This window comes from Aspergillus pseudoviridinutans, assembly GCF_018340605.1.
Source record: "Aspergillus pseudoviridinutans IFM 55266 DNA, scaffold_3, whole genome shotgun sequence".
NCBI classification, from domain to species: Eukaryota; Fungi; Ascomycota; class Eurotiomycetes; order Eurotiales; family Aspergillaceae; genus Aspergillus; species Aspergillus pseudoviridinutans.
In genome coordinates this window covers 2,496,049-2,520,640 of record NW_025091283.1, presented here as the reverse complement: position 1 = coordinate 2,520,640, position 24,592 = coordinate 2,496,049, and the positions used below count along the sequence as shown (strand labels likewise).

General features: G+C 51.1%; 10 protein-coding genes across 10 annotated transcripts; 6 read left to right on the top strand and 4 right to left on the bottom strand.

Moving 5' to 3' along the window:
- Positions 1 to 476: 476 nt before the first annotated feature.
- On the top strand, positions 477 to 2,198 carry Asppvi_004599 (translocon subunit SEC61; the record flags this gene model as incomplete). The annotated part of the gene is made up of 5 exons (XM_043300549.1): positions 477 to 486; positions 579 to 679; positions 741 to 908; positions 981 to 2,056; positions 2,117 to 2,198. The coding sequence occupies 5 exons, from the start codon at positions 477 to 479 to the stop codon at positions 2,196 to 2,198; spliced, it is 1,437 nt and encodes a 478-aa protein (XP_043156484.1).
- Positions 2,199 to 2,596: 398 nt separating this feature from the next.
- Asppvi_004598 (bifunctional ornithine acetyltransferase/N-acetylglutamate synthase) lies at positions 2,597 to 4,037 on the bottom strand (the record flags this gene model as incomplete). Its single annotated transcript, XM_043300548.1, has 2 exons — positions 2,597 to 3,515; positions 3,586 to 4,037. 2 exons carry the CDS (start codon positions 4,035 to 4,037, stop codon positions 2,597 to 2,599), a joined length of 1,371 nt encoding a protein of 456 aa, XP_043156483.1.
- Positions 4,038 to 4,618: 581 nt separating this feature from the next.
- On the top strand, positions 4,619 to 6,298 carry Asppvi_004597 (origin recognition complex subunit 2; the record flags this gene model as incomplete). The annotated part of the gene is made up of 1 exon (XM_043300547.1): positions 4,619 to 6,298. The coding sequence occupies one exon, from the start codon at positions 4,619 to 4,621 to the stop codon at positions 6,296 to 6,298; it is 1,680 nt and encodes a 559-aa protein (XP_043156482.1).
- A 205-nt stretch (positions 6,299 to 6,503) lies between these two features.
- On the bottom strand, positions 6,504 to 7,094 carry Asppvi_004596 (uncharacterized protein; the record flags this gene model as incomplete). The annotated part of the gene is made up of 2 exons (XM_043300546.1): positions 6,504 to 6,656; positions 6,726 to 7,094. 2 exons carry the CDS (start codon positions 7,092 to 7,094, stop codon positions 6,504 to 6,506), a joined length of 522 nt encoding a protein of 173 aa, XP_043156481.1.
- Positions 7,095 to 8,154: 1,060 nt separating this feature from the next.
- Positions 8,155 to 9,203, top strand: Asppvi_004595 (pyridoxal 5'-phosphate synthase subunit PdxS; the record flags this gene model as incomplete). The annotated part of the gene is made up of 3 exons (XM_043300545.1): positions 8,155 to 8,268; positions 8,331 to 8,513; positions 8,574 to 9,203. The coding sequence occupies 3 exons, from the start codon at positions 8,155 to 8,157 to the stop codon at positions 9,201 to 9,203; spliced, it is 927 nt and encodes a 308-aa protein (XP_043156480.1).
- Positions 9,204 to 9,949: 746 nt separating this feature from the next.
- On the top strand, positions 9,950 to 10,600 carry Asppvi_004594 (seipin co-factor family protein; the record flags this gene model as incomplete). The annotated part of the gene is made up of 1 exon (XM_043300544.1): positions 9,950 to 10,600. One exon carries the CDS (start codon positions 9,950 to 9,952, stop codon positions 10,598 to 10,600), a length of 651 nt encoding a protein of 216 aa, XP_043156479.1.
- Positions 10,601 to 10,786: 186 nt separating this feature from the next.
- On the bottom strand, positions 10,787 to 12,079 carry Asppvi_004593 (uncharacterized protein; the record flags this gene model as incomplete). Its single annotated transcript, XM_043300543.1, has 1 exon — positions 10,787 to 12,079. One exon carries the CDS (start codon positions 12,077 to 12,079, stop codon positions 10,787 to 10,789), a length of 1,293 nt encoding a protein of 430 aa, XP_043156478.1.
- A 684-nt stretch (positions 12,080 to 12,763) lies between these two features.
- On the bottom strand, positions 12,764 to 16,011 carry Asppvi_004592 (putative importin 13; the record flags this gene model as incomplete). Its single annotated transcript, XM_043300542.1, has 4 exons — positions 12,764 to 15,103; positions 15,171 to 15,654; positions 15,708 to 15,898; positions 15,949 to 16,011. The coding sequence occupies 4 exons, from the start codon at positions 16,009 to 16,011 to the stop codon at positions 12,764 to 12,766; spliced, it is 3,078 nt and encodes a 1,025-aa protein (XP_043156477.1).
- A 1,007-nt stretch (positions 16,012 to 17,018) lies between these two features.
- Positions 17,019 to 19,526, top strand: ampp (aminopeptidase P; the record flags this gene model as incomplete). The annotated part of the gene is made up of 10 exons (XM_043300541.1): positions 17,019 to 17,214; positions 17,284 to 17,343; positions 17,431 to 17,596; positions 17,657 to 17,718; positions 17,777 to 17,998; positions 18,063 to 18,108; positions 18,158 to 18,992; positions 19,049 to 19,133; positions 19,182 to 19,226; positions 19,279 to 19,526. 10 exons carry the CDS (start codon positions 17,019 to 17,021, stop codon positions 19,524 to 19,526), a joined length of 1,965 nt encoding a protein of 654 aa, XP_043156476.1.
- A 543-nt stretch (positions 19,527 to 20,069) lies between these two features.
- Positions 20,070 to 24,068, top strand: Asppvi_004590 (exocyst subunit SEC8; the record flags this gene model as incomplete). The annotated part of the gene is made up of 9 exons (XM_043300540.1): positions 20,070 to 20,481; positions 20,572 to 20,745; positions 20,798 to 21,786; positions 21,852 to 21,968; positions 22,028 to 22,468; positions 22,528 to 22,663; positions 22,720 to 22,865; positions 22,928 to 23,035; positions 23,091 to 24,068. 9 exons carry the CDS (start codon positions 20,070 to 20,072, stop codon positions 24,066 to 24,068), a joined length of 3,501 nt encoding a protein of 1,166 aa, XP_043156475.1.
- Between the last annotated feature and the right edge of the window lie 524 nt (positions 24,069 to 24,592).

The window sequence follows — 24,592 nt, the reverse complement described above, 5'->3', positions numbered from 1 at the left end:
GCACGTAGTCGGTTAAGGGGGAATTTTGAAGTGAAGCGTGTGGGATACCCGTCAACGTCAAGCTGAATTCATGCATTGCATAATGCATGTACAATGAGTCATCTGAATATGAGCTTAGTATCATCCACAATTCCTGATCTTGAATCATGCGGAGTGGTATTAACGGGGGAAGACCAGGTGGCCTCAACGGGGTTAGCGTGGCTGGAGACAGTAAAGTGGCCAGCGAGGCGTCTACTGTCTTGGTCCTAGTGCTCTCTGCTTCGGGCCCCAAACCAAACCTCCTCGACCTCACCTCTTCCCTCCTCGTGTGCAATAATTCCAGTTCCCCCTTCTTCTTTTCTCTTCTCCTTCTTCCTTGGTAATTCTTTTTCAACACCTTTCGCTCCTTCGGCTGGCTTTATAGCTCCAGCTTCATTTTTACCTTTCTTTCCTCCACCCCATAATTGTTTTGGTGACACAGGAGGTCGACAGCCACCATGAGCGGACGTGAGTTGTCTCTGCACGCGATCGCATTCCCCGTCGCGATAGCTCTCGTTTTCGGGCCAATTGATCCATATTGACTGGTGTTTGACTTGTAGTTCGATTTCTTGATCTAATCAAGCCCTTCACGCCCCTCCTGCCGGAGGTGGCAGCTCCTGAAACCAAGGTGCCCTTCAACCAGAAGTTGATGTGGACGGGGGTATGTTGTTCATTCTGATGGATCGCGAACGGGGAACTGAATCGCTGACTGTCTTGGGCAGTTGACATTGTTGATCTTCTTGGTCATGAGTCAGATGCCTCTTTACGGCATTGTCTCATCCGACACCTCGGACCCCTTGTACTGGCTGCGTATGATGCTGGCCAGTAACCGTGGTACTCTGATGGAGCTGGGTATCACCCCTATCATCTCCTCCGGCATGGTTTTCCAGGTATGTTTTCAGCCGGTTTGCTTCTGATTCTCGGGAATAGATTAGCAGCTAACCAATTGGTCACTGTCATAGCTCCTCGCTGGTACCCACCTCATCGATGTCAACCTTGACCTGAAGACCGATCGCGAACTTTACCAGACCGCCCAGAAGCTTTTCGCCATTATCCTCTCCTTCGGCCAGGCTTGTGTCTACGTGCTGACTGGTCTCTACGGCCAGCCCAGTGATCTTGGTGCCGGTATCTGCGTCCTGCTGATCGTTCAGCTCGTCGTCGCTGGTCTGGTTGTCATCCTCCTGGATGAGCTGCTCCAGAAGGGATACGGTCTTGGAAGCGGTATCTCCCTCTTCATTGCCACCAACATCTGCGAGTCGATTGTCTGGAAGGCCTTCTCTCCCACTACCATCAACACTGGCCGTGGTCCCGAGTTTGAGGGTGCCATCATTGCTCTCTTCCACCTGCTCTTGACCTGGCCCGACAAGCAGCGTGCTCTCCGCGAAGCTTTCTACCGCCAGAACCTGCCCAACGTCATGAACCTGCTGGCTACTCTTCTCGTCTTCGCTGCTGTCATCTACCTGCAGGGCTTCCGTGTTGAGATCCCCGTCAAGTCCTCCCGTCAACGTGGCATGCGTGGTTCCTACCCCGTCCGCCTGTTCTACACCTCCAACATGCCCATCATGCTGCAATCCGCTCTGTGCTCCAACATCTTCCTCGTCAGCCAGATGCTGTACTCTCGTTTCTCCGACAACCTCCTCGTCAGACTCCTCGGTGTCTGGGAGCCCCGCGATGGCTCTGCCCAGCTTCACGCTGCTTCGGGTATCGCTTACTACATGTCCCCTCCCCTCAACTTCAAGGAGGCTCTCCTTGACCCCATTCACACGGCCGTGTACATCGCATTCATGCTGGTCGCCTGCGCCCTCTTCTCCAAGACCTGGATCGAGGTCTCTGGCTCTGCCCCTCGCGATGTCGCCAAGCAGCTCAAGGACCAGGGTCTTGTGATGGCCGGCCACCGTGAACAGAGCATGTACAAGGAGCTCAAGAGAATCATTCCTACTGCTGCCGCCTTTGGCGGTGCCTGCATTGGTGCCCTCTCCGTCACCTCCGACCTGCTCGGCGCCCTTGGCAGCGGCACTGGTATCCTCCTTGCCGTGACGTGAGTATATCCCTTGCCAATCATTGTTGCGATACTGTCACTAACGCAAGCTTCATCTAGTATCATCTACGGCTACTTTGAAATTGCCGCACGTGAAGGCGATATCGGATCGGGCCTCAAGGGCCTTGTTCCCGGTAACTAAGCAGGGTTAGCCTTGATGAGTATGAGAAAGGAATCTGAAGTTTTATCGAATTTCCTTTGATTCTTCCTCGTTGATTTCTGGATGGATGCGCTGTTGTGGCTGGAATCTGCGACGGAAATATCAGGGATCTGCACGTATGATTGTATTACTGTCAGATTGGGAGTTCTTGCATGCTGGGATTTTCTTTCCGTCAAAAAGAGAGCCACAACTGTACATAGCGTTCCATTCAGTTTGTAACCATATTTAGAAAACAAAAGATTTCAAACCAGACCACATCTGGCTACTTAAACGGTTACATATTGGAGGTGTCGGCACAGAATGGTTTGGGTTGTTGAATCGTTGGGTATATATACGAATGTAGCACATCTCGTGGTGTGGTATATTTCCTCTCGAGAGAATCAAGTCCTGTAGTCCCCATTGATAGTCACGTACTCGTGACTGAAATCGCAGAACCAGTAGACAGCCTCTTCACCACCCAGGCCCTGCTCACCCTTCTCACCACCACCCAAGTCAACGACAATCTCCAGATCCTCCTCCTGGAGAATGACACTGGCACGCTCCTCATCGACTTGCTCCGGCTCACCGTTGACAAGCAGCTTGAGCACGGGACTCCCATCAACAGGCTTGAAGCTGACGCTCGTACGTTCAGGGACGACCGTTCCCGGGGCCACGCCCTGCGTGTACCCGATCGCGCAGAGGATACGGCCCCAGTTGGCGTCGCGGCCGTAGAGGGCGGTCTTGACGAGCGGGGACCGGGCGATGGTGGAAGCGATGAGACGGGCGGACTCGTAGTCCGGGGAGTTCTGGACGCGGACGGTGACGAACTTGGTGGCGCCTTCGCCGTCGCGGACGACGAGTTGCGAGAGTGACTGCGCGAACGAGGTGAGGATGTCTTGCATGGCGGTGTAGTCGTCCGAGGCGGGGGAGCTGATGGGGGCGCCGCCGGCGGCGCCGTTGGCGAGGATGGCGACCGTGTCGTTTGTGCTTGTGTCGCCGTCGACGGAGATGGAGTTGAACGAGCGCGAGACGGCGTGCTTGAGGAGGGACTGCAGGGCGGAGGGGTCGATGGGCGCGTCGGTGCAGAGCACGCCCAGGAGAGTGGCCATGTTCGGGTGGATCATGCCGGCGCCTTTGGTCATGCCGGCGAGGCTGTAGGTGCGGCCGGGGGACGAGGGGAGAGTAAAGGTTCGCGATAGCAGCTTCGGGAAGGTGTCTGTTGTGCAGATGGCGCGGGCGGTGGTGAGCCAGGCGTCGTGCGTGGATGCGAGGTTTGCGTGTGCCGTGGGGATTTTGTCAAGGATCTTGGAGATAGGAAGGCTGGCAGGTCATGGCTAGTCAGATTTTCATGGCCTTTTGCAAAGTCGGACAGCATGGAAGAGGAATGTACCATTGTCCAATGACGCCAGTGCTCATGACGAGCGTGCTGGGTTCGCTGAGTCCATTGCACTCGTCCACCTTGCTGCCCATATTCACTGCATCCTCCATACCTCCCTTACCGGTGACCGCATTGGCGCAGCCCGAGTTGATAACCACTGACCGGATGCCTTGTCCCTGGCGGCTCTGAAGCGTCTTCCTGCTGACTTGAACAGGGGCCGCTTGGAACTTGTTGGTGGTGAAAACCGCAGCAGCCGAGCACGGGGTTTCGGAGGAGATCAAGGCCAGGTCCGGGAACTTGGTGTTGGAGGCCTTGACACCAACATGGGTACCGGAGACGAGGAATCCCTTCGGGTAGGACCCAGAGGACGGGATGTACTTCTGCTTGGAGGCAGGAATGGCCATGTCCAGAGGAGCAGAGTAGTTGCGCACTTGGCCCTTCACCATCCTGGCGAAAGCAGCCATTGCGGCTGCGGGCTGAGCCGGAGAAACCATGAATATCTTCAAATATCCCTGAAAAGAATCAGCAACAGTGCCAGAAAGCGCAACTCCACTCAATTGCTGTTTAAATTGGAGTATAATAGATGGAGATGCGGGAAGATATTGTATAGCGGCGGAAAGTGACTCACAAAGTGACTCTAGCAATTGAACGTCAAAGTCGGACCTGTCTAGCTAATATCGACCCCAATGCCGAGATAGATAACAGAAGCAACTCCTGTCAAGCTTCTCAATAGGCCAGAAACCGTAGTCCAGCGGTAGATCGTGGGATAATTCCCTCCCAGATCGCAGTTGATGATGGAGATCCGATATCGCGGGAGTCGGAGAAACAGCCCCCGCTGGCTTCGTTTTGTCGCGTTCCAGACGCGGCTAAAGACACAGAACTCATCCAAGCTCAACATAGCTCTCCATCAACGGTCTACCCCCTTGCTTCCCTGCCTTTTGTTCTCACCTTCTCGAATCGGTCGAAGCCTTTGCTGCGCGTGAATGGTACTTGATCTCCGTTTGTCCTTTGCTGGCGATGTTGTGATTGGTACATTCTTACTAAAATGAAACGAAAGCAACCAGATTCGGACGATGGGCAGCGTCCTGTCTCAACGCCGAAGAGGCAGAGAACAACTGCGGTGATCAATGGCTCTACCAATGGAAATGCGGACGCGAATCGATCCCTCGCCATGACGCCCTCGAAACGGGTCAAATCAACACCCCAAAAACCAAGCTCAGCAACTCCCGCAGCGCTGAAGGAATCAGGCCTGAAAACTCCTACGCATAGATCGAAGGCGAAAGCTCTCTTTTCGACACCTACAGAAGCAACGGGTGTTTCTACGCCAAATCGAGCACGAAATGCTGACCGATCTGCGAAGAAGAAAAGCGCTCGCTTGCTGCTGGAGCAGGATGAAGACGAGATCTGGGACGGTGCTGACCGTTTAGCAGAGGAAATTCTGGAAGACGAGGGCGACGCACCTGGGACCGCTGTAGACGATAGTGACGGGATTATCCAATCGGTTGAAGGCACCACGAAAGAGGCAGCCGAGGGCAAGACTACAGCGACGGCGAAACGTCGTGCAGGGAGGCCGAAAGGTGCAAAAAATAAGCGCTCACCTACTCCCGAGGGAGAATTGCCGGCACATGAGCGATATTTCTTCCAGAACAGAGCCGGCCCTCCGCGGACGTCAAATAATACCCTTAACAAAGTGAATCTCCTGACGCACGAGGAGTATTTTGAGAAGTTGGCCGGATATACGGACCCGTGCCAGAAGGAGAAGAACTTTCTGCAGGACCTGCATTGTCGGTCCTTTCCACAGTGGGATTTTGAGTTCAATCAAGACTTCAACATCTGCCTCTACGGTTACGGCTCGAAGCGTCAGCTCCTTAATGATTTTGCAGACTGGCTCTACCAGAGACACAGCACCTCACCCCCCTCCATAGTTGTCGTCAACGGGCATACTCCGAATCTGTCAATTCGATCTATCTTCGCCACCATCGTTACCGCTGTCTTGGGTGCGGACATTCCATCGAAGTTGGGGTCTCAGCCACTAGAGGTATTAGAATTGTTGCAATCTGCTCTAAAATCTCGACCCTCCCAGAAACCAATCACCGTCCTGATTAATGCGATCGATGCCCCTTCCCTCCGCCGAGCAACGAACCAAGCCCTCCTTGCGCGATTGGCTGCGACGCCAAAGATCCATTTACTTGCCACGGCAGACACCCCGAATTTCCTGTTGATGTGGGATATCAGCCTTCGCGATCAGTTCAATTTCGTTTTTCACGACTGCACAACATTTGCCGCTTTCGACACTGAATTTGATGTTGTGGAAGAGGTTCACAACCTGCTTGGACGTAAGGGCCGTCGCATTGGGGGTAAAGACGGTGTTGGCTTCGTGTTGAAGAGTCTTCCGGAGAACGCGCGGAATCTCTACCGACTACTCCTCACTGAACTGATATGTATGATGGACGAAGGTCATCATTCGGATGACGAGATGGACGGCCATGCGGGAAGAGAAGACGGGGTCAACGATGAGGCGGGCATTGAGTTTCGCATGCTCTACCAGAAGGCTGCCGAGGAGTTTATTGCATCTTCCGAAATGATGTTCCGAACACTGCTGAAAGAATTCCATGATCATCAGATGATCACATCGCGGATGGACACGAGCGGAATGGAAATACTGGGAGTACCGTTGTCGCGAGAAGAAATGGAGGGAGTTCTGGAAGATCTGGTATTGGGGTGATGGATGAAATATAATGTGGTGCCTTTGCATAACTCATGATACCCCTGTATAGCTCTGTATATCACAATTGAGGGACATAACTGATAAAGACCATCTCGAAGGTTCTGATCAAACATCAAGACGTCCAGTTTTCTCTTCCTGAGTATCTTACACACGCAAATCCAGCCAAGAAAACCCGGGTCGTCCGTTATGTTCGTTCTTGCATTTAGAATTGAGCAAATGCAGCCAGTGCCATCGTGGCCCCAAAACTCAGCTTGAAAGGCATATGCTGCGTCACAGCCTTCTGCACATCCACCGACTTGACATACTTCTGTATCGTCCGAACAGGGAGGATATTGTATCCTTTCGCAGCGGCCCACTACAACACACCTCCCAGTTAGTACCATTCACATCCACCAGCAAAACAATATCTCCAGGATCCGCATACCTCAATCAGCACAATCCCCATTCCCAGCAGCACGACCAACACTCTCGAGAACGCCCTTAATCCAACCCCCACCACAAGGCCAAGCACACTCCCCAAGCTCACCTGGCGCATATTGGAAGCGGTCAGAATACCGGATTTCGTGTGGTGGCCGGTGTGCCCCTGCTTGGCGATGACCGGGTCATTGCGGTCGATGGTCCAGCCGGATTCTGACTTATTTTGGGTGTCGAGTCTGTAGTACGGAGCAGAGTATTGGCATTGCATTGGGGAAGCACGGAATGGAGACAAGGGGTGTAGCGACAAGGACAGGCCGAGACCGACGCCGAGGACGGCGGAGGTTCGAGCGAAACCGCTTAGAAGACCGGATGCCATGTTTTCGTATCTGAGAGGCGAAGTTGTAGAGTTGTAAACAGATTAATGGTCGAGATGTGTATAGAGAAGAAGCTGAACTGGCGAGTCAGGGTCTTGTTGAATGAAGCTGGGGTGTTCGCGCTGCCATGCGGAGATGGAGAGACACTGATGTGACGTCAATGGGCGGTCAGCTTCTGGCTAAACGGCCTTCGGGGATGAGGCGAGAACTACATCTCCAGGCATCCAGGGGTTGATGTTCATTACTTGTCTATCTGACTAGTAGTATTGCATTGATTTCATGATCTCAAAAGAGGAAGATAATGTGAGATGCCATGTTTACTAATAATAAATGGACGACGTGAGCTGTTGATTCATGGGATACTCTCCGCATCCAAGGCCAAGGTAGCTATCATGCAAGGAACGTAAAGTGCAAATCTTACATAGCACCCAGCTCCTCTCATTCAGGACCCCTGTAAAGCCTAAAAGACTGAGCTTCAGTCCTCTGGTATCATGGTCGCCGGGTCATATCACTACCAGACACTACTCAATATGCACCATGTGACAGATGAAGGATTACTAATAAATGCAGCTTGGCAGTTAGTTCGAGACCATCCCTGATATTACCAAAATTACAGTAGAGATAGAGTTTTTCGCAAAGCCAATGCTTGGCATTTCCAGGTGTTCCTGACGGTTTCAGACCCAAGTCCGCGGGAAACCGCCCACCAAGCGGCGTTTTTGCAGATTGGCAGATTTACGCTGGAAACTTACTGGGGAGAGGGAGGGGCACAGGCACTGTGATTGGTCTACTATCCCGCGGCCGGATGGAAAGAGGACATAGTTCGGCGGGGACATGAAAGTGTGGGTGATGGATACGGAATTTTGTGGTTCTTCGGAGGCGACAAGGCAACGGTCGAGGTTAGTGATCTTGACTCACACTCACAGGTCCGTCTTCGGTCTTCTTAAAAGAACTCGGTTTTGCTGGGGCTATTTTCTCTCTCCTTTACTACTGTTTCTCGTGTATATTTTTCTCCTCCATTCTTTCATTTCTCTTAGTACCACCTGCCCCTTCTAAATATACACAATGGCTTCCAACGGTACCAATGGCGCCTCCGCCACCAACAGCTTCACTGTCAAGGCCGGTTTGGCTCAGATGCTGAAGGGTGGTGTGATCATGGACGTCGTCAATGCAGAGCAGGTATGCGGCAATTGTCAACACAATGATTCCAGCCCTCGGCGCTAATGTGACTTCCATAACAGGCCCGCATTGCGGAGGAGGCCGGTGCCGCTGCCGTGATGGCCCTGGAGAGAGTCCCTGCCGACATCAGAGCCCAGGGTGGCGTTGCCCGCATGTCTGACCCCAGCATGATCAAGGAGATCATGGCTGCTGTCACCATTCCTGTGATGGCCAAGGCTCGTATTGGACACTTTGTTGAGTGCCAGGTAAGGCTGCCTTCCTCCCATTGTTAGTCTAAATAGCCGCTTACATGTTGTAATTGTTAGATCCTCGAAGCCATTGGCGTTGACTACATCGACGAGTCCGAAGTCCTTACCCCTGCCGACGACGTCTACCATGTGAAGAAGCACGACTACAAGGTTCCTTTCGTCTGTGGTTGCCGCAACTTGGGCGAGGCCCTCCGTCGTATCGCCGAGGGTGCCGCTATGATCCGTACTAAGGGCGAGGCCGGTACTGGAGACGTTGTTGAAGCCGTCAAGCACATGCGTACGGTCAATTCCCAGATCGCCCGCGCCCGTGCCATCCTCCAGAACTCCACTGATCCCGAGATTGAGCTGCGCGCCTACGCTCGCGAGCTTGAGGTCCCTTATGAGCTTCTGCGTGAGACCGCCGAGAAGGGCCGTCTTCCCGTTGTCAACTTCGCCGCTGGTGGTGTTGCCACTCCCGCTGATGCCGCACTCATGATGCAGCTGGGCTGCGACGGAGTGTTCGTCGGTTCCGGTATCTTCAAGTCTGGTGATGCGAAGAAGCGCGCCAAGGCTATTGTCCAGGCCGTGACTCACTACAAGGACCCCAAGGTCCTCGCCGAAGTCAGCGAGGGTCTGGGTGAGGCCATGGTTGGTATCAATGTGTCTCAGATGCCTGAGGCCGACCGATTGGCCAAGAGAGGATGGTAATTGCACTACTTTCCTCTACTTGTGATTCTTCTTATGTTCTTGTCATGATATGGGCGTTGGAAAAGTTGATATAGCGTTCTTTTATGCATTTTGCATTCAAGACTTCAGGTACATTTTGTTAGGGTATTTTGTGCATTCGTCCTTACTCTTGTAGACAAAGCACAGAATTGATGAAGGAATACTCTAATTCAATGACGATCTCTTCGTTTTGGCCAGCAGCCATGAAGACAAACTGAAAATTGCTCAGTGTCACTGTCCAGTGTACACGGCACTCTTTACCCTTACCCCACCGGCATTTTTTTTCCCGCTGTCGATCATGCGGATGCTGCTACTGCGAGGCGCTAATCCGTTTGAAGACACAACTAACAGTATCACGATATAATAACTCATTTTGCGAAGATACTTTGTTCCCTGGGATTCAATTCCGAATTCTGAGATCACTATTCAATTGAGGACACTTGCGCTGGTTTGCCCTTGATAATTGTCAGGGTACAGAGTATTGTGCCCCTACCTTACGGAGTACGACGATCGGCGACCCCAGAGGTCACACCGGTAAAATACAGATGTTTGTTTGAAACGCAGAAATTGAATACCCTGACAGTACGGTAAAACAATCTAACCCAGATAGGCAATGTCCTCTATCTGACCTGCTCTGTTGCGTTTCCAGGAGCTTGTCATCGTCGAAACGAACGACATCGAAGCCGTGAAATGAAAGACAAGAGCTCGGGACGAACGAATAATTCATAATGGCGGACCCAATGGATCTCTTATCTCGGCCAGATTCCCAATTCGATCACGAGGAGAACATCAAGTCGCAGAATCAGGAGAAACAGCCCAAGCAAGGACAGCTGGAGAATGGAAAGCAAGAGCATGCAGCCTCAGTGCCAACGCCAAAACCGCACAATCCTTTACCGAATACCTTCACAATAAGTGGAGAAGACGAGGACAACAATATGAATCCGATCATGTCGTCTGTTCTCGTCGTCCTCTACTCCATCCTCACCTTCCTCGACACGTACATCCTCCCTCCCCATCTCCGCGCAGCGATCTTTGAGACCGCGCTCGCGCATCCGCTGCTCACGACCTTCTTGCTCTGCCAGTTTGTCTGCTCGTGCATTCCGGTCACAATCTTTCTGATTGGGGCTATGGTTGCGGGCGGTATAGCGGTGGTGGTGTTTAGCTGTTTTGCGCTATTGGTGCTGGGGCCTGTCCTGGTTGCGACGACCGTCGCAGGTCTGTTTCTGTGGGGTTGGGGGTGGGCGACGTTTGTGGTTGGGAGGTGGTTGCTGAGGCGGTATTTGAGCGATGACGGGGATGGAGAGAAGGATCGTAAGCGGGCTGGGGTGAATGGTTTCAATGGGTGCGATGCAGAGAAAGTTAAGGAGGAACCGGCTTGAAGATCCTATTATATTGGACTGCAGGGTTGTTTGTCTTTACGGCTAACATCCCATCTGAGCGTTGCTTAAGCTCTTGTACGTTTGTGTTGATGCTGGATATGACTAGAGTGGGCTAATACGTGATAGAACTTTGGAATCCATGATTACCATCAAGTCATTTGAATGCAGCAGTCGCAGCGAATGTCCTCACACCCTCTGACTTTCTGCCCACTCCACCCATCTTCTGATACACTCGTCCACCCGTTTCAACGCTTGTTTTTCCGCTGCAACCTCGAACCACTCCCGATGCTCTTTCCCACACTCATCACATCGCCCCAGATCCCGAACCCTGAAATCTCCCAGCTCAAGGTGAATCAGTCGTTCCACGCGATGGACATGGGGGACTTTCCTCCCCGGCTCCAAGGCGGCGGAACCATTTCGCCGATTTCCTCCAGTCTGCAATCGAACCGGTGACGGCGATGGCGACGGCGTCGATGGTGTATACGGGTAGTAACGGATCAGAGTCAGATGGTGCGAGCACTGTCTCGACCATTCATTCAGTCGGCGCTGCACGTTACTCGTCCGGCCAATCTTCAGGCGGATAGTACCTGATGCCTGACTGGTCGATTTAGAGGTTAGGGCATTCATCTCGCGCGCTGTTTTGAGTGCGTCGCTGACGCGGCGACCGTGCTCTGGTCTGTGTGCTTCCGGAACGAGCGATCTGGCGACTTCAGCGGGAGGCGGCGATGACGTGGAGCTCGACGGCGTCACCCAGAACATGTATATGTAGCCCGGCTCGTCCGCTTCGGAGATGGGCTTCGCCAGCTCCGTGAGCAGGCAAGATGTTGTTTGCGGGGTTAGTGTTGGAGGAATCCATGCGAGGAGGGTCGTCGTATGTGATGAGGAAGACGCCGGACTACTTTGCAGCGACGGCCGGTGGGATGTCGGCCGAGGCGAGAGTAATGTTGACTGTGATGATGGCTTCTGGGCCGGGGGCTTAGGCCGTCCTGGATAAGAGCTTGACGAGACCTGCTGCATCGGCCGCGACGGACGAGCGTCTGCCGCGGCGCTCACTGTCACAGGCCTCGGAGGCCGCTCGTTCTCGACGTCGTCCACGATCTCGAAACAGCAACATACTGTCCGCTTTTTGGGTTTCCGGCGTCGGTACGGCGCCGGTTTCGCCTGTGGGTCGTTGATCTCCAGAACGCCCAGCCGGTCCATCAATGTGTCAATGCTTGTCCGCGGTTTCGGCCATGGGTTTTGGTTTTGTGAGGGGCGGATTGTTCCCGGATTATTCGACGCTGATACCGGTCTTGCTTGATCTTTGTGCTGCCAGCAGTACATTGAAGCCGAAGCTGTGTCTTTTTGCGGTCCTATAGAGGCAGCTAGGGCACGGCGACATGGTCGGCCATTTGCGGTCACGCCTCTGCATGTTGTGGCTGGATCTAGTGAATCTGAGCGAGACAGCATGGACTCGGGTGTGTTTGCGATATGAGGCATATTGTATTATTATCTCTGTTCACTTGTTTCCTGGAATCTCGTAGACCCAGCGATGCCTCGTGAAGTATGAAATGAAATGTTTGTTGATAAACGACTAAGCGCCTATGCCACTTATTATTTCCAGTGTCCTATCCCCACTCAATCAGCCAGGGAGGTGCCACTTGGTCGAGCAGATCAACCTGAGGAAGTTTGGATAGTTAACTGTCAGAGGAAAGTATGAAACGCGGACGAATCAATTTGTTCGTTGGCCTAGCTATCTACGAGTAACTGCTCACAGCCTAACAAGCTAAGATATCTCTTTGCACCGCCCCAGTGGCTGAAGTCTGCGCCGCGCTGTTCCATGTCGACCCACATGAGGAGAAACAACAAATGCAATAACCAATACCAGCAATGTGAGTAATGTGTAGCTGTTTGGCGGTTCAACTGCAGATGTATCGGTCATCCCCCTGGTGCGGTATCCACGAATCCCGTAGTCACACGGAAAGCAACGAGCCACTTGTCGATGGATCCCTTGCGGCGTACTCACCGTCTATTGTTACCATAATTAGGAACTCGCCCACCCACGATAAAAGACCAAACAAGCCTCACTTTGAATCGAATGCTTGACAGGCAGTCGCGAGTAGAGCAATTGAGTCGACGTTGTTCCCTAAAGGACCTCGACCAAATATGCAACCCCGATTGCCATTAGCCAATGTAATCAAAGCCTGCTCCACGACATTTGATCCAAAAGCCACGTGCCAGCTGGTTCGTGTGCGCTCTGATACCCCTAGCGGCTATGAGAGACGAAACCAACCGCTCTTTCTCTTGAGGGGAAACATGGCCATGCCCTTCGTGGGAGACGTCGATATCCACGGACGAAAGAGCCGTTGAAAGATGGAGGCGAGCTTGGCCTTGGTGTCTAAAGATGACTTTCCTGAGAACATCGCAGAGGTGCTCGATATCCGAGCGAGCGCAGCGGCCCGCAAGTTGTATGATCAGAACGCGACAAAGCGACGGCAGATACTCATTGATGGCAACCTGGACGGGGTCCGTCTCGTTGGGATCGGTCGGCAGACTCAATACGCTCACCCAGAATTGCGAGGCAGAGCGGAGAGGAAGTGGTTCCGGGCCTTGCAAGGACTGTAGAGTAAAGTCGAGAATCGTCTGTAGCACGGGACGCCGCGATGTATTGCTTTCGCCGGACGGTGGCGGCGCGGAAGTAAGCGCGAAGAGGACGGAATGGTACTTGGGGACCAGGCGAGTAAGGAAATCAATGCCACTGTTTGCAACTTCGGGGTCGTAAAACCCTGACATCTCCTGCATCCGACAGATGCTTTCGTACACGTGGACAATCAAAGCGACGGTCTCCTCGCGGATATGCTCTGGATGTGCACTGTGAGACGCTAAAAATGCAGAGGCAGTACCCATTACCATATCTGTACCCGCGCTGCCCAAAGGGATGCTTTTGACGAAACTGACAGTAACCATCGGCGGGAACACATAAGGACCTGCTTTCTCAGTGAAGCCAGCCTTCAGTATATCACAGGCAGCCTCAATCGTGCTCGCATCCCTGGGAACTTCGGTCATTAGTAGCTGCATAGATTGAATAATCAAACTCTGAGCAGTAGCGCCTCGACCGGAATTCCAGAAGGTAAGCGAGTGGGAGTCGCCATTGCTGCTGTCGCTAGACTCCAGAACGATTTCGTTCTCGGTCCTGAGACCTTTACCAATACTTGCGATGCAGCGCAACACTAACAGAGAGTGGCTGTACGCGGCATCCGGCAAATCACGAGCGGCCTCATCTCGTGCCACTATTGCTTGTTGACGGAGATAATCCAGGATTCTCTCAAGGAACTGTGCTTTGTCCTCATCCGTAGGCAACGCTTGAATAATGGCAGCGATACCCTCCAGAACTTTCTCCATCGTCATGACTGTGGCGGTCGGTTTGTGACGAAATTGATCGAACTGATCTAGGAATGCTGGGAGCTGAGAAGTCAAAGCATTACGGCAGGATCTGCAGAGGTAAGAGATAGACTTGGAAGCAGTTGGCGCACAGGATGCGACGTCAAGAGACGCAAACAGAAAAGTAAGCACCAGGGGGAGCAAAGCATGGGTACGCTCAAAGTAAGATTGGTATCTTCCTAGCATATCCACTAGAGTTTGGCGAGCTTTGTCTGGGATCAATATTGCTTCACCCCTGCAGAGATGAGCGAACTCGTCGCAAAAGAAGATCGCGTTCAAACAATCGTCTGCATGCTGGTTGTCATCCACAGCTTCTGAAAGCTGGCCAATACAGAAGATCGCGGCCTCAAAAGTTCTCCAGTCTCGTTCTGCGAGAGAAGTCCTCGAGCGTTCTTGAAATACTCGAACTAAATCCACACCCAGAATGGGATAGACGGCCAGAATAAAGTCGCAGGCGTCACGGCGAAAAGAACTGAATTCACTGCGATCATCATCTCTCCACTCTTGCAGCTCCTCTGGAATCGGATACTTGAGCTTCTCAAAGCAGTCCAAAGCTGCACGGGCAAGATTTTGCTTGGCAGGCTCAAAGTTACGTTGATCCTCTGAATCAGCGATAATCTCCTGGAAATCGTCGGCAACTTCGGTCCACCACTCGATGGCAAGGGGCGACGCCAAGTCATCCACTGCCGCATAGCCGGGGGCTTTCAATAAAGCATGAAGTAAGGTAAGAATCTGATTGTATTGAGGATTCAAAGGTTGCGTCAAGATCTCTCTCTGTTTGAGAGTCGAGAACGCCAGTAGGAGCTCCAAAAATGTCATATTCTCAGTCTCGAAATCGCCGTCCAAAAGCGACGTAATATGGGCGGTCCCAAAATCACTTATGATGGACGCCAGGATAGCATTGAGGTGATCTTGACCAAAAATATTATCTCTCCAATCCATCATTTCGACAACAACCTGAGCTGCAGTTTTCGACAACCCTGGAACTTTTAAACATTGGACGACACGGTTTGTAGCCGACGTTAGCTGGGAGGCCGAAATCGTGTCTCGAAACAAGCTTCCACCTTGCACGGACATCCATGACTAGAACATAAGGGTCAGATAATCACGCAGATAGATAATGAAGAATGCAAGCCCAAGGTGAACTTACGCTGTACGCATTGAGAGCTTCGATGCCCGGAGCAGGGTCATAGGAGGCATGGGAGGATTCCTGCATGAGGAAGTGATGCAGAACAAACTCCACAACAACAAATGCATCCTGAATATTTTCAGCCGCGCGCCGAATATCGACCTCTTTGCGGAACTCAGGACTCCATTTATTTATATCCTCCCCCAGTACGTTGCAAAAATAGAGCAATGCAACGATCTGAGCTTGAGACATTGCCGGCAAGATAGAATTAAGCAAATCGACAGACCGAGATTCGTTTTCAGGGACATACTTGCTGCCTGCTAAGGAAGCAGCTACGTTCCAGATAGCACGAGTCCAAGGAGCACCCGGCTTCAGGAAGATGGTTGCCAGGGTTGTGGCCAGCTTTCGAATGACGAGAGGCCGCTCGCCTGTGTTGACGAGCACAGCATAATGGCCAACTAACCGACCAAGGAGCTCTTCAACATCGTGCTGGTTGAGTTTCTGCCTGCAACAATGTCAGAAAGCCGAACTCCACAGATATTTCGATTAGTCACGTACCAGTCAAGGTTGATTTTGACAGTGAAAGTCAAGGCGCCAAAAAATCTCATATCAGTGCTATTAGCACTGAGAAGATCATTAGCAATTAGCCATGCCTCAGGACCTTTCTGGAGCGACTGCAAACGCTCCTGGATAAACTTGATCTCAGTGGGATTGCCTGCATTTTCTGGACTGTACAGTTGAGAGACAAGCTTGACAAGTTAGTCTTAAAATCGTGAAAAGAATCAAGGGCTACACTCACCTCTCTTGCCTCATTCAAGATGTGCTGCACATCTGGAGCAAGGCCTTGAATGTCCGCAGACATGACCAGAACTCTGATGGCCCTCTTAAGAGAGCTGGGTTCTGATATAGATTGTTTGACGAGATGATAAAGGGGAGTCACGTGCTGATATCACTATCACAAAAATGTTAGGCGGTGAGAAGGTGGGATGGGATGGAGGGGAAAGAAATCAGAGGGGAAAATGGTTGTGTTGTGGGCTTTCAAGAGGGGTAGATAGTCTACGTAATGTAAAGAAAGACAGTGAATGTTCTGAGCATGTGACCTGTATTATTTATTTCAAGGTGCTCCGTATCACGGCTCAGCATCCTACCTTACTCCTTACCGATACAAGTGTTAGCTGCTAATGTTTCATCGATCTTTCTATCTGGCCGCAATGGGATATCGGATAGCACCACGTTGGTCTAGTTATACAGAGACATGCTCTGTACCTAGTCTCCTTGCCTGATGGAGCCGAAGGTGCTCATTCCAGATGACGGAATTAATGGTCTTTGGACCATTAAGGTACAAACTCTAGATACAGTACCTCTAAAGGTACTGACCCTTACTGCCTGGTAACCAGTACTTATAGGTAGGTAGGTAGTTCGGATTGCTCCACAGAAATGATGTAAATTACAATTGTGTTATAAATTTACAAACAACGATCAGAGCTCAGGTACCTAGTAACCTACTACTCCGTACCGTAGGTAAGGTACGGAGTACCACATCCGCAGTTGGAAAGTGGAATACCACATCATTACGGACTACCTACGGAGCACGGTTATGGAGCACTGTCTCCAAATTTCCAGCCTATCTCAAAACTCCACCCTGACTAGCTTATCTTGCTGGCCACATATTTCGTTTTCATGTCAGTCAAGTAGTATCGGCCCTTGTACAGTGTACACGCGACTTCCAAAAAATTGTATCTAGTCTCCCAACCTTTTCCTTCCCCCCGACCCCCGCATTTTGTACAGCATTTGCTGTCGTGCGTCATTCGGATCGCTTCTGAGAATCTCGGACAACTGCATACTGACCTTCCTGACCTTTGCCTGTCGATGCTTGGTTTCCGCTTTTCAATTCGCCTTTGCAAGCTATCAGCTCTTGGACCAGCCCGTCAACTATCCATCTCTCGACCAAAGCGGTTCTCCACCGCTGCTGCACGCTTCGCTGCCGACATGGAGACCGTGAATACCACCGAGCGCCTAGCGAAGTTGAGGCAGTTAATGCAGGAACATAAGGTCGATGTATATAGTATGATATCACATAGCCCCTTCTGTCGTTCATGGTATAAATGAGGACATCACTCATACTTTGCTTAAGTCGTTCCATCGGAAGACAGCCATCAGTCGGAATACATCGCTCCCTGTGACGGCCGCCGAGGTTAGCCACCCGTGAATCTTCCCTCATGTAGCTGCTTGCTCATATGACGACCGCGGGACAACCCTGGACTTACAATCGTACCCATAGAGTTCATCTCTGGATTCTCTGGTTCTGCAGGAACAGCCATCGTGTCTATGACCAAGGCCGCCCTATCGACGGACGGACGATACTTCAACCAGGCTTCCAAGCAACTCGACAGCAATTGGGTTCTGCTAAAGAGGGGAGTTGAGAATGTTCCAACTTGGCAAGAATGGTAGGCATCTTCGAGAATGATTCTTGGAACCCTGAAATGGGAAGTGACCCTTTTGTTCAGGACCACCGAACAGGCCGAAGGCGGCAAAGTCGTTGGAGTCGACCCATCTCTGATTACGGCTTGTGAGTGACAAGCGATGCCATATATCATATGCGAATTTTGATTGCTGAAACGATATAGCGGGCGCACGGAGTCTTGCAGAAACTTTAAAGAAGAACGGCTCATCGCTGGTCGGTATTTCGCAGAACCTGGTCGACCTGGTTTGGGGCAAAGACAGACCGGCACCTCCACGAGAGAAGGTCAGGGTGCATCCGGATAACTTCGCAGGAAAGACTTTCCAGGAGAAAATTGCGGATTTGCGCAAGGAGCTGGAGAACAAGAAGACAGCTGGATTCGTAATCTGTACCGCCACCCGACCCTCGACCCTGAAACCAGCTACAGTATGAATGGCTAACAAGAAGATAAGCAATGCTGGATGAAATTGCCTGGCTCTTTAACCTGAGAGGAAGCGAGTAAGCATCGCCCACTCAAACTTGATTCCATTTAACTAATAGATGATAGCATTCCCTACAATCCAGTGTTCTTCGCATACGCCATCATTACCCCTACAAAAGCCGATCTTTACATCGACAATGACAAGATTACCCCAGAAGTTGTAGCTCATCTCGGCCAGGACGTTGCTATAAAGCCATATGACTCTATCTTTGCAGACGCTAAGGCACTTAGTGAAGCAAGAAAGCAAGAAGCTGGGGAAACAGCCGCAAAGTTTCTCCTGTCCAACAAAGCATCATGGGCACTTAGCCTTAGCTTGGGAGGCGAGGAGCATGTGGAGGAGACCCGGAGTCCTATTGCCGACGCTAAAGCTATCAAGAATGACGCAGAGCTTGCAGGTATGAGGGCTTGCCATATCCGGGACGGTGCAGCGTTGATCGAATACTTTGCGTGGCTTGAAAACGAGCTAGTCAGCAAGAAGTCTGTTCTTGATGAAGTGGATGCCGCAGATAAGTTGGAGCAGATCAGATCCAAGCACGATCTCTTCGCTGGCCTTTCCTTCGACACTATTTCTTCAACTGGGCCTAACGGCGCCGTTATCCACTACAAGCCAGAGAAAGGCACTTGCTCCATCATTGATCCGGATGCTATCTATCTTTGCGACTCTGGGGCTCAGTATCTAGATGGAACCACGGACGTCACGAGAACGTTTCATTTCGGACAACCCACAGCGCTCGAGAAGAAGGCTTTCACCCTGGTGCTCAAGGGTCTAATTGCCATTGATACTGCTGTATTTCCCAAGGGCACTAGTGGCTTTGCGCTCGATGCTCTTGCCAGACAATATTTGTGGAAAGAAGGACTGGATTACCTTCATGGCACAGGCCATGGCATTGGCTCATACCTGGTTAGTGCAAAGACTCTGGGTTCGCTGCTCATCCATCACCTCTGACATTTTGGCAGAATGTGCACGAAGGCCCTATTGGCATTGGCACTCGCGTACAGTACACTGAAGTTCCAATTGCTCCCGGTAACGTCATCTCAGACGGTAGGTCGTTTGTACTCGTTATTTTTGGCTCAGAACTAATTGTCATAGAACCTGGATTCTACGAGGACGGCAAGTTCGGCATTCGAATTGAGAGTGAGTCTCTGTCTCTCAGGCAGATTGTACCTAGGCTAACACATATCCTCAGATGTCATTATGGCGCGGGAGGTAGAAACAACACATAAATTTGGTGACAAGCCGTGGTTGGGCTTTGAACATGTCACAATGGCTCCCATTGGCCGCAACTTGATTGAACCATCCCTGCTCAGCGACCTCGAGCTCAAGTGGGTGAACGACTATCACGCAGAGGTTTGGGATAAAACCCATCATTTCTTTGAGAATGATGAGTTCACTCGAAGCTGGCTTCAGAGAGAGACTGCACCCATCACTAAATAGATCTGAGCTGATCTCAAAATATAGCTCATGTGACTTTTGAATAGCAACTGTCAATAACGTATTCTAGAATCGATTCTGGAGATCACATAGAGCTAGATCATAGTGCCTGTCAGTCATGAGAATTATGAACGTAGGATGTTCGTTCCAGTGGATGTACGTAGTCATTCCTAGACGTGGCTTGCCGATGCCGGGAAGCTTGTGTGGGGAAATCAGGCGGTTGCGACTTGTTGAGCTGCGGACCCAGACCTTGGGCCTCTTCAATCACATTCCGTACCCTGTGCTTTTGTTGCGATTGTCTGAACAATAACCTCTTAACTTCCATTGCTGAATACTTTAATCTCATGTCCCTCTTATAGGTTTCCGATTAGCAGCCTTAAGACCGATCATGACTGCTTTCCCCACCGTTTGATGCCCTGCGACAACGCCAGTAATCGAGAGTCCGATTGACAGTCCTCCGCCGTATTTATTCTCATCGTCGCCTTATTTGATCCGCCCTCTCTCGGGAATTAGCACTCTTACTGTTCCCTAAATAAATCCTCTGGTATGAACGGCAGAAACGGTTACGCCGACGGATACGGATATTCCGAAAGCAATCGATACGATCGGAGTGATGGCGGATACGGCAGCAGCAACAGCAACTTAGCTGTCAGTGGGTATTCAGGGGGGAGAGATCGGCGTCCGGGTGGATATGGTGGTTTCTATAACGAGTCTTCGCAAGAGCCTTCACCTTCGACCTCGCCGGAGCGGCGCCGAGAGAGATGGGAGGGAGACCGCCAGAACTCCTCGTCGCGATCGCGCACACGAGACACAGATTCGGAAAGGAGGCCGCCGGGCTCACGAGATGGTCGAGCACGGGGAGAAACTAGCTGGGTGGCCAGCAGCAGCAGCACGGAGAGGAGTGGTCCTGAAGGAGCCAAACCCGTGAGCAGTGGCGGGGGTTCTCAAGCTATGGAAGGTTTGCCGGCCCATTCATCCCTTTTATTCTACCCACGTCAATCACGGAATTTGTCTGCATGGTGGATCTGAATGGTTGATGGTTTTTCAGATATCCTTCAGGCGATCCAGCGCGACTGGGGCTTCGTGGCCTCCGACGATTGTGTACCGGTGCAGGTAGCATTGCAGTTGATGGACACAAGTACATTGGGCAAAGCAGATCGCGAACCTGATTTTCTCAGTATGAACCAGCAGATCCAGAAGACTTTGAAGTCTGTCGTCAATGGTCGGTCGTCCCATCAGATCTTTGTCAAACCAATACTGAACATAGTGATCAGAGCATCACCAGGGATTTAACAGTTCCATTGGTACATATCACAAGATCCAGTCCAATATACAAAGCTCGCAGAATCGAGTCCGAAATCTAAAACATGCGCTGGAGGACGCCAAAGCTGGGCTACTCTATACGAAGCCCGAGTTGAAGGGGCTAGCGACGTCTTCCCAGAAATACGATGACTTAATCCAGCTTTTCAGTCAAATCCAAGAGATACAATCCCTGCCTGAGAAGCTAGAGTCCCGAATATCGGACAAGCGATTCCTTGGTGCTGTCGAGGTGCTTCACGATGCCTTCCGACTGTTGCGGCGCTCCGAGCTGGAGAATATCGGAGCTCTGGCAGACATACGCGCCTATTTTGCCAACCAAGAGATCTCTCTGACCGATATCCTGATAGAAGAGTTGCATGATCACTTGTACCTCAAATCCCCCTATTGCTCCGGTCGGTGGAAACCGCCAGCGGCGGAGGGAGAAGTTGGCACCGCAAACGCCTCCAGCTGGACTGGAGCAGCAACCTGGGAAAAACCTGTCTACGCCTTTCTTGGGGAGCTTGACGCCACCGCGCCCCTTGTAGAGGACGCCTCTCGAAACCCGGAGGCTGACACCTTTCATTATATCCGGCTTTTAATTGAGGCGCTGAACAAGATGGGCCATTTGGACATAGCAGTTGACCGCATTGAACAGCGGCTCCCAGTTGAGCTATTTGCAGTGGTCGATAAGACAAATGCAGAAGTCGACGCGCGTCATCCAAATTTGGGCCGAGGTCTCGCATCCCGGGATAGCAAGACCAGTCTGCCGACAGAGGCCATTGAGAAACGCGGACATGTTTTGACGGAATTTTTATGGACTCTATATGCCAAGTTTGAAGCTATTGCTGAAGGCCACCGTGTCCTCCACGACGCCATTGCCGGAATCGTGGAGCGTGAGGGTATTCCTAAGAACAGTTCACTCACAGGTGGTTTCAAAGAGTTGTGGAAGCTCTATCAGAGTGAGGTCAGTCGTCTTCCTGGATTCAGCTTACGCCCTCTCAACGCCATCTAGCTCACAATTCTCTATAGATTCGTTCCCTACTGCACGATTACCTGGCGACCGATGGAGAGTCCTCCTTCCGATTGAGGGAAGAAGAAGCCGATGCTAAGCGTCAACTCTATGCTGGCCATAGGGATAGGAACAAGGTGCGTCTGATTAGGACACGTCTAGCCATGGCCGAATCTTGCTGACACTTTACATACAGAAATTGTTTAAACTGTCCGAAACAGAGCAAAACACGGAAATGCAAGCGGAACAAGATGAGTTGGATGAGATCCTCAAGACCTCGGTTCCTGGTTTAGTGTCGAAAACCAGGCAGAAGTTCACAACGACAGACAGTTCACGAGACGGGCAAGGAAATTCTGGAACCGGCCATAAGATACTCATGGAACCCAGCGTGTTCAACATGAGTCTTCTTCTTCCGCCTTCGTTATCCTTCATACAACGATTGAAAGACATAGTGCCTGTGGATGCGGACATTGCTCTGAGCACTTTGACATCCTTTTTGGATGACTTTCTCGTCAACGTCTTTCTTCCCCAACTGGATGAGACAGTCACAGATCTCTGCACTCTTAGTTTCATTGCGCCAGACGCGTTCACGGAAGATCCTCAATGGTCAAAATCCTCCCCTCGGCCTGTTTTCAAGGCAAGTACCTGCGTCTTCATATCTTCCAGGTTGATCTTTCCTAATCTCGAATACAACAGGGAACTGTCAAATTCATGTCAATCATATGGGAGTTTAGTAAAATGCTGTCCAGCATTCCGCATGATCAGACCTTCACACAGCTTCTAATTACCCAGATTGTGACTTACTATGACAAGTGCTGTGGGTGGTACAAAGGTTAGAAAGCCACTACCTTCCAAGTTGATGGTCCAAAGGCTCATATGTCTCTCCAGCTATTGTCACGAAGGTCTCGCCTCGCAATCATGGTCAAGTCCGCCTCAAGGCCGCAGCAGAGTTCGCCGAATCTGGTGATATCCATGATACAGTTCGGGAACTCTGGGAGGGGCCAGCAGACTCTAAGAAGGAACTCATCGATAAGGTAGATACTCTTCCCCTCTTCTGCCCGTCTTCGAACGTCAGATCAGCCGCTGATTTTCCTAGGAAATTGAGCTTCTGCTCAAACGCACAGGCGAGGTATCGTTAGAGCCGTACGACATTATATCCGATCCCAAAACAGTGATAGCACTATCGCTTCTCTACAATAGCATGGTAATATTTTGTCACAAAGTCATTGCCTTTCGAAACCTCGCTGACACATTTTCAGCAATGGCTTGCAAGTCACCTTGCCAAGCTGCGCCGGATCACAGTCTCAGAGTCGCGGCAGCCACAGTCTGAGACTAGAGCACCTCCTCGTCGGTGGACACTGATTGGAGCCATGAAATCGAGGCGTGACAGCATAAGTCAGCCAGTGTATCTGCCGCTGAATCATGAAACGGCCAACGCGTTTGATACCACTCTCCAATCGCTGCGTAACCTGGCCTCGACTGCGCTCTTTGCTCTCCACATTGATATTCGATGCGGCGTCATTCACATGTTGACTCGCACAATGGCTGGCCCTAACCCCCCCAGCAACCGCGATTCGGAACCCACGACACCCTCACCGAACTCGAACATGAATTGGTGGCATATCCTTGTAAATCAGCCGACAGCTGCATCTCCCACGATTCTCGAGCTGAACAATGACTTGATCGCTTTTGATACGAATATTTCGTCATATCTCGGCCCCGCTGAACATTGGTTCATCACCTCGGGTCTTGCTCGATTTATTGATCAAGCATTCGTTTCATCTACACGTCACATTGGAGCCATGAATGAGAATGGAGCCTTGCGGCTGCAACTTGACGTTCTCGTTCTACAGCAGAACCTCAAGAATATAATTGTTGAGCCGACATCAGAAAAAGCCCAGGATTCCACAATAGAGGAACCAGACCATCCTGACAAGGTCGTTGCACTTCCGCGTAGTGCCAAATTCCTTGACTGGTTCTTGGATGGTGCGGAAAAGACATTGGAGTACGCCAAAGATGAAAAGGAGCTGTTCGCTGCGCAGGGCGAGAAGGCGTTGGCTGCAGGCAATGGCGAACCGCTCACCTATGATGAGCTCAAGGTCCTTATTGACCTTTGCTTCTCAGAAATTCTCAGAGGACCTCGCGGAGCTGATAATCGGGAAGATTTCATGACTGCGAAGAAAGCCAGCGCTGATGCGCTCTTGAAATTGAACGAAATCATGTGGGATTCCAAATGATCGTTTTGAATTTTCTGATGAGATCCTTGACCTGGCTTGCTTATCTGCCAACTACTGTCCTCTTCCTGATCTATACCCTTTCTTGTATCATTCCTCCACGCTGGCGCAAGACTACTCTTAGATAGGCATTTGACGAATCGATCAGGCTCGTCATGTTCATCGCCACTATTTCGTTGAATGAAGTTCTCCATCGAATTTCAGTGCCACTCAAATAGACTACAATTGCTAAATCGCCTAAGAGAGGCGCGCTCTCACCATCTTCGACTGACAKATCTCCATTCAAATCGTCCAGATCATGGAGAAGAATGCCTAAATTGGAATATAAACTTAGCGGCATACGTACACTGCACATTGAAATTAGCTATCCCTCATCATTTGCATCAATTGCTGGTACCAGCGCCCACAGACGCAGCTGAATGTGGTATTGCATAAAGTTTCTTATGGAATTGTCGCGTTATAAAATGCGACTCATCAATTTTTGTGTACCAGAGGCTGTATACAGTCTACATACACATATACATATT